Source organism: Microtus ochrogaster, chromosome 16 (genome assembly GCF_000317375.1).
Source record: "Microtus ochrogaster isolate Prairie Vole_2 chromosome 16, MicOch1.0, whole genome shotgun sequence".
NCBI lineage: Eukaryota > Metazoa > Chordata > Mammalia > Rodentia > Cricetidae > Microtus > Microtus ochrogaster.
In genome coordinates this window covers 3858534-3866810 of record NC_022018.1, presented here as the reverse complement: position 1 = coordinate 3866810, position 8277 = coordinate 3858534, and the positions used below count along the sequence as shown (strand labels likewise).

Below are 8277 nucleotides of genomic sequence, written 5' to 3'. Positions count from 1 at the left end.
AGAATATGTGCACAAGCTTCTGAGTGGGCTCACACATGCTGCTGCATGCCTGTGGAGGCCAGAGGACTACTTCAGAGAGCCAATTCTTTCCTTTCACCATGTGGGTCCCAGGGTTCAGGTTCAAACTCAGGTTCTCAGTCCTAGGCTGCAAAGTACCTTTACTCTCTGAGCTATCTCATTGCCTGGAGTATTATATTGTTTTTTATTTGTTTGTTTGTATGTTTTGAGCTTATATTGTTTTGTTCTTTGACAATTTCATACATGTATAATGTTTATCTTGATAATTATGATCACCCCACTAATCTCCCTCTCATTTTGTTATCCCACAACACACGCACGCACACACACACACACACACACACACACACACACACACACACCCTTTTCACATTCATGACTTTTGTTGCTGTTCTTATTTAGAAACCCAATGAGTTTAATCAGGATCATCTGTGTTACCATGGCTTTGAAACTATCCACTGAAGCCTGGTGGATCACTAATGGGTACCCAACTAAATGTCTCTAGAATCTCTCAGAAGCTAATAGCTGCAAAATGAAGGGTAGGGCCTTCTAACCTCCTCTGGAAAGATAAGCAAACTACCTAATCTAAGATATGAGTGCCAACTCAAAAGGATTTAAGAATTTAAATAGATAATAATAGGTATTTTCTGGGTATTTGTTTGTTTCATTATAATTCTAATATCAACCTTCAGAAGATTTTGCAGTTCTCTTCTAGATTAAAAAGCCATAAACAAAAATATAATGCAATATACATCACTTCATTTCGAGTTTATGAAACTTTTTTCACAATTCCCTACAGTCTGAGAAAAAAATCAAGAATCTTTGATATGCAATATGATTAATTCCCAGAAGAACTCACACGGCCTATTTTTGTTTATTTTTGCTCTAAGTATGCAAATAGACTCCTATCTGTACTTTTAATCTTCTCACAAACATCCATTGAGAAGTCAGAAGATAGTCTTATTTATGAACTAATTCTATCCTTTATTTTTATGCACAAATATGGGATTTGAAATAAAAAAGAAAGAATGGAATTGCAGAAACTAGCTCTATATGAAATTGGAGAACTGTATCAGAAAAACATCATTTGAGCCAAGTGTGGTAGCTCACAGCAATAAATCTGGCTTTTGTAAGGCTGAGGCAGCAGAGTACAGCAAGTTCAAGATGAACTTGTTCTACAGAAAGAGACTCAAAAACACAGAAATCTTTTAAAACCATATAAACATAAAAGTTGTAATAATACACCGTTTTGCAATGCTGAATCCCACATGCTAGAAAATGTCAAAAGTATGTACAACTACATCAAACATCTAATGTTTCTAGAAATATGTCACTTTATTTTATTTTATACATACAGAAATTTGTATATTAGTTTCATAATTCACAATTTTTACCTGGCTAATCATATATTGGTTTATGATTCTACTATCTCAAGCCTCAAGACCAGTAAGTAAACTATGTGACTACAATGCTAAAAACAATGCAATAACAATTAAGAACTCACCTACACACGGGACCAATATTCTCTACCACACAAGTGCCACCATTTCTGCAATAATACACTGGACACTCTGAAAAAGAAGCATCATGAAGGAGACAGTTGATAATCAACATTTTATAAGTAAGGGGTATATATTTGTACTAGATATTGCATTAAACTTCATCTGAGGGTCACTGGCTTCTCGGTTACTAAAAGCAAAGAATTCTTCCTAGGCACACTTCTTGCTCGTAACTTGGCCAGTGGTTCCTGATTGTCTAGATGCTTCTTGCCCTTTGTGTACCTGAATGACTTACTAAAAGAGAAGATGTTTACCCCTAGATTAGGCTCAATCTATTTATATCTTAGATATCTGCAGGGCTTGTTTTTTGAAATACTAGTTGTTTGTGTTTACTGCATCATTTTTTGTGTGTGTCACAGAAGTCACTGAATGATGGCAGATAAGCATGTGTAGGTGGTCGTGCACTCCTGTGCATATGTATGACCTGCCTTTTTGTCTATGACAGATACTGGCACAGTTCATTTGGTCCCACTTAGCCAGGCACTACTATTTCATTGCAAGTGCCACTCCCTAGTTCACCTTTAGAATGGACATTTATTTTCAAAGATGGTCTGCTTACAGGTTAAATATTTCAAAGCAGTTAAGCCATATATTTTCACATACTCTCTACTGCAGAAGCACTCTGTGCCTTTGGCTCTCTGTGATGGATGTATTGACCCCACATCTCTTTGATGCACCATGGCTGGCCAATGTTTCTGATCCCCAAAGTTCCCATCTGTCTTTAACACCGCCATTTCTTTTTCAGGATTCTATATTACCCTGCTTAAGCTATTGTAGCTGTAATACTTGATGGAAACCTCTATCACTTTTAAGTTTAATACAATGATACAATGTTTTTACTAGCCACCTATGAAATGTCTGACTTTGACCTAGGCCCTGAGAATGTGATCAGTAACAGTACTGGCAACTTGACACTCTTGGTGAGGCTTTTGTTACTGGAACCAGCTCTCTGAATTGGAATTTCAGATCAACTAAGCAGCAGTATAATATTGCAGGAGATTGTTAATTTCTCTGTGTGTTTCCTCTCTAGTAAACATAAGTTAAAACAGAACCCTTCTCAGGTTGTGTTGAGGGTATTTGATGATGATCATGATGACTTCATAAAGATATGCAGGTATGGCACCTGCTGTCATTAATATTCCAAACTTAAGGAGGGGGCAACAGAGTAGTGAGGCATCAAAAGACTGTACAAGACAATGCAGCATCTGAGATGGGCACCGATAAATGAGAGGGATAACAAAGACGGGACCGTAGGTTAATCAGGACATACTCTGTGCATCATACTTGGTGCCCATTTATGTTGACAATCACGTGCTTGTGTGAAGGTAAACATAGAGACTGCTAGGCTTGCAAAATGGATTCAGTGTGTTTCAATAATGGGGACTGGGGAGTTCACCATGGTTGAATTTGTGATAATTTAAGAGTCAGAGATATAGAAATCTATATTCAAAGCCTATAGACTCATGGAAGCTTGGACTTTAAGAAGGAGCCTGGGAGCCTTCATGCTTAGAAAGAGAACAGACTGGTTGCAGTCTGTCCAGTAAAGAGGAAAATCCAGTTAAGAGTCCTTTGTGAAGAAATGGTTGCAGCCTAAAGGAAAGGGCTAGGGCTGAGACAGAGGGGTGAGAGCTGTACACATTTATTAGCAATTATGATTCTGAAGTTTAAATAGTTTCATGATTATTTGGAAGAGTAGAGAATGACGTTTCAAGTTCTGACTGGGCCATTGACACGCTGGTGGCTTCATTCGCATAGTTGAATGACTGATGGGGAAGGAAAATTGAAAGGTGATTCTGTGTTGGGTTGGTTAAGGGACATGCAAAGAGATGCACTCCATGATTCTCCACAGCACTGAACTCTGCAGCTCTGAGCCATATGAAATGAGGGTTAGACTCACGAATTTGAATGTGGAGCTTTCTTTATGGCCATTGGTATTTGTGCCAAAAAAAGGCATGCCAATAAGAGTTACCCAAGTTTAATGTAGAGAGAGTGTGTGTGTCAGGGAAAGAGAGAGAATTAACTTTTACTTGGGAAGAGAAAGGATTACTTATGAAGAAAAATAAAGAAATAGAAATTCCATGCAGACACTGTGGATTAAAGTAGATCACTGGGGGACAATTGGTTTGAGGAAGATTGTCCAGACAGTCATTGAACATTCCCAAAGCATTAGGAAAGAAGTCAGAAGTGTGGGGGGAGGGTGTCTGAAAATACCATGTGGTTAGTATCTAGTGTCAAGTGTCATTTTGGGTTTCCAGAGCTCTCAACAATTTGCTTTCCCAGTAGTGCCTTTCCCATCTTGGCTCCCCTCACCTAGTTTTATTTAACTATCTAGAGGCTGCAGAATGGACAAGGAAAGTGAAAAGTCGTCTTTCCTTCTGTGATGCGCCTCCTTGAACTGAATAGAAAGAAAATTTCCTCCAAAAACAAGAGACCAGATGTTCTGGTAAAAAAAGCCCAGCAATCAGCAGGGCACAAATAGACACAAACATGTCCTGCTTGTTTCTCCTAAGTACAATTTGAGTCTCTTTAGTAATGATTTTGTTCTAGCGCAAAAAGTGAAACCAAATAAACAACCAAAACCCAAACATCAGCCAAGTGTGGTGCTGTCAGGCATCACAATCCACAGGGCAACCATTGCCCACCTCCTTCTGGAGTCATGCATGTTCACTACGATCACAACGAATAAAGCAGCCTTGCTGCTCATCAGCATGATACTATAGGAACCTGGTCTATGCTTCTTTATCATAGCCGATGGGCTGATGGGGAGAGAACAAGGATGCTGAGTAGAGCATAAGGTCAGGTGTTCTTCCACTGTATCATCTTCCATGGCTTCTTTGTTGTTGAACTTGTTTGCTTGAAATAATGTCTTTAACTGGCCTTGAACTCACGAAACCAGGTACCTACTTGTCTGCTTCCCCAGGACTTAGATGAGAAGGTATCAGCATGGCAGGCTTTCAATTTTTATTTTATTTACTTATTTTTGTGTGGTTTCTGGGAGTCAATCTTTTCTCTTTGAGCTTTGAAAAAAGTACTTTATAGATTGAGTTTGCTTTTTAGCTTCAATGCTGGTGTTTTTCTCAGAGTGTAGTTTTTTTTTCTGTGAAGGTTTTATAAATTCATAACAGATCATTAAATTGAAACACAGGCTATTTTCATTTTTAATCTTCTCAAAGCAATTTTGAGCACTAAATGAAATGGTAAAGGGGATAGATATGGTTTGTTAGGAATGAAGAAGACCATTATTTCTAGTACATAATAGAAGAATCCACGAGAGTATATTACAGTGCTCACAAGGCCCCTTGTTCTTTGGTTACAGTGACCTTTCACTGGCCTAACCCTCTGGCCTTGGTGATTATGTTCCTGTGTCTGGAGGCCAACAAACTCACTGATACAACATTTGTGGGAGAGTTTATATTTAATTCCATTGTGGTGTATTACTTTGGACAAAGAAAGGCATGCATACAAGCACAGACACATTCTTAAATATGTAACTGGGTATCTATTTTTTCTCTGAATAAAATAGAGGCTTGAATGTGTCATCTGCTGCACTAAATTTTTCTGGAAAATGGATAACTACACAAACTCTGATTTTAGCTCTGTGTTACCTGGGATCAGGCACTTATGACCTGTGTGTGCTTGGGATTTTAAGTGCATATTTTTCATCTAAAATATCTATCGTTGATATGTCTCTCTATCATTTATCATCTATCTATATCTATCATCTATCTATCTATCTATCATCTATCTATCTATCTATCTATCTATCTATCTATCATCTTTCTATCGAGATATTTGATATAAATATACAGTTATATATATATGAGAATTGGAAAGATAAAAGTATAATTTTATCATTTCTACACTAGTGAGTTGTACATGTAAGGTATTAAATAATTTGTTCTTACTCATCACTGTATTTATGGAGGAGTTTTTGAATGGCCAGGAAACTAAACTACATTTCCATCACTCTACATCTCCAGCTTTTCCTCATCCCTTCTCCCATTGTTATAAACACCATCACCTGTAGAGACACTTTGTTTGTGGTTTAACAAATAAAGCTTGCCTGATATCAGAGTGCAGAGCTAAACCACTGAGACCAGGGAGTGGTGGCTCACTCCTTTAATCCTAGTACTAAGGAGGTGGAGACAGGAGAGATATATCTGGGCAGAGAAGGAATATAAGGTGGAAGAAGACAGGAACTCATTGAAGCCTGGGGTTTGGTGAAGACAGATGGAGTTTGGAGTGGCATTCTGAGGACATGTTCACCCCTTCTTCAGTCTGAGTGTTGGTAGAGGTAAAAGGACTCTCTAGTGGCTGGCCTCTTTGTTTCTCTGATCTTCAGCATAAATCCCTATATCTGATTCTGGGATTTTTATTATTAAGACCAACTAAAATTTGTGCTGCAATCACCAGTATCTGAAGACCTGCTGTGAGACAAGCAGTCTAAACCGTTGGCCATATGTTGCTTTTCTTAGTCCTCAGAACATTGTGTGGAAACGGAAGCTCTGTGGGATTAACCAAATTTATTTGAGTTGTTAGAAAAGAAACAAATAAACTCTAAGCAAATCTTGCTCATCCAACTCAAAGAGCTTCTTGCCTAAAAATGTCAAATATTTTCTTATTTAGTTCAGTTCCAATATGTGGTGTCTATACACTGTAAAGATAAGAAACAAATGTACAATATCCACGTATAGTTTAAAGACATGTGTGAATTCTAGAACTTATGTAGCAAGTCAAGACCTCAGTGATGGATACTCTTTCATAAAGATACAAGGGGTGTGTGTGTGTGTGTGTGTGTGTGTGTGTCTGTGTGTGTGTGTAGTACAGGTGCTTGTTTCTGTGTATATGACTTTGAAGAAGCCACATACTCAGGAGATACCGTACATATTGGATTTTAGCTGAGCTATTTCACAGAGACCTAAGTCTCACCATAATTAGCTAAAATATTTGGTGAGCTAGTCCCAGAGAAATGTCTGTTTATGTTTTCCAGCTCTAAAATTATGAGCATGCACCATCATGTCAGGATGGATATCTATCTATCTGTCTATCTATCTATCTATCTATCTATCTATCTATCTATCTATCTATCTATCTATCTATCTACCTATCTATCTATCTTCTATCTATCTGTCTATCTATCTATCTATCTATCTATCTATCTATCTATCTATCTATCTATCTATTCATTTTTGTTTTGTCTTGTTTTTTGAGACAGGGTTTCTCTATGTTACAGCTCTGGCTGTCCTGGAACTTGCTCTGGAGATCAAACTGGCCTGAAACTCAGAGATCCTCCTGCCTCTGCCTCTCGAGTGCTGGGATTAAAGGCATGTGCCACCACTGCATGGCTGCTTGAATTTATTTTTACACTGGTGTTGTGGATCTGAATCAGGCTCTAATACTTTTATAAAACACCGTACTTGTCTCTGGAGCCACTTTTTTCTATATTTTGAAGCCCCTTTGCAAGGGCTATAGGAGGAACTATTATGTCTCAGAAACTTAAAGTTGCTCCAGGATCCTTGCTGGGAATTTTTAGTTCTTTGGTTTTGTTTAAAACAATCTGAAACTTTATGAAGCTATGTCATTATCATACATTACATATGATATTACATTTTTGATGTATTATCCTACAATTTTATATTTTCATGCCATTTTCTAATTCTCTATGCAATGGAATATCACCGTAATTATAGTATTACTTTATCATAAATTTTCCAAACTGCTACCACTGTACATTATTAGAAATATCACTTCCAGTTTAATTTCAATTGGAGGAAACTTGATAATTTTTTTCTGTTGCAAAAGCAATCAAAATCTGGAAAAGCTAAGGCCTCCATATGACACTCAGGAACTGACAAAATTCATTGAAATATTCTCACTGTGCCTGAGTCTGATGTTCTTAATGATTAACTTAAACCCTGAGGTGTGCAAAGACAGATGCTCACCCTCTGCTGTGAGGCCACTATGGGGAGTTCTGGCCACTGCAAGGATAGATCTCCAAAAACCCATCTAAGGCTGACCTTAATAGAAGTGCCAATTGAAATGGCAGAGATGTGTGGCATACATTGGCAAATGTGTATCGTGGGTCTGTTTTAAAGGCATTCTTTAAAACACAAGTGGTGAGCACATGTCCTTGTGGTAGGATTGAACATCCTTTGGGTATATACCCCAAAGTAGAATTTCTGGGTCTTGAGAAAGGTTGTTTCTTAATTTTCTGAAAAATCACCATACTGATATCCAAAGGGCTGTACCAGTTTACACTCCCCCTCCAGCAATGCAGGAGTGTTCCCTTTACTCTACATCCTCTACAGCATAAGTTCTCATCAGTGTTTTGATCTTGGCCATTCTTACAGGTGTAAGATGGAATCTCAGAATTGTTTTGATTGGCATTTCTCTGATGGCTAAGGATGTTGAGCATTTCCTTAAGTGTCTTTCAGCCATTTTAGATTCATCTGAGGAGAGTTCTCTGTACAGGTCTGTACTCCATTTTTTTTTTTTTATTGAGAAAAGGAAAAAAAAACAAGTTTCCTCCTCCTCCCAGCCTCCCATTTCCCTCCTCCTCCTCCCACCCTTCTTCCCCTCCCCTACTCCTCTCCCTCTCCCTCTCCAGTCCAAAGAGCAGTCAGGGTTCCCTGCCCTGTGGAAAGTCCTAGGTTCTCCCCCCTCCGTCCATATCTAGGAAGGTGAACATCCAAACTGGCTA

At 38.3% G+C, this 8277-nt stretch overlaps 1 protein-coding gene across 1 annotated transcript in view; it reads right to left on the bottom strand.

Annotated features, from left to right (window-relative positions):
• Positions 1 to 8277, bottom strand: part of Malrd1 (MAM and LDL receptor class A domain containing 1) — a 583538-nt gene that overhangs the window by 85156 nt on the left and 490105 nt on the right. Inside the window, exon 35 of the mRNA XM_013348957.1 lies at positions 1523 to 1589. Within this exon, the coding sequence (XP_013204411.1) occupies positions 1523 to 1589 (67 nt within the window). The remainder of the gene's footprint in view (positions 1 to 1522; positions 1590 to 8277) is intronic.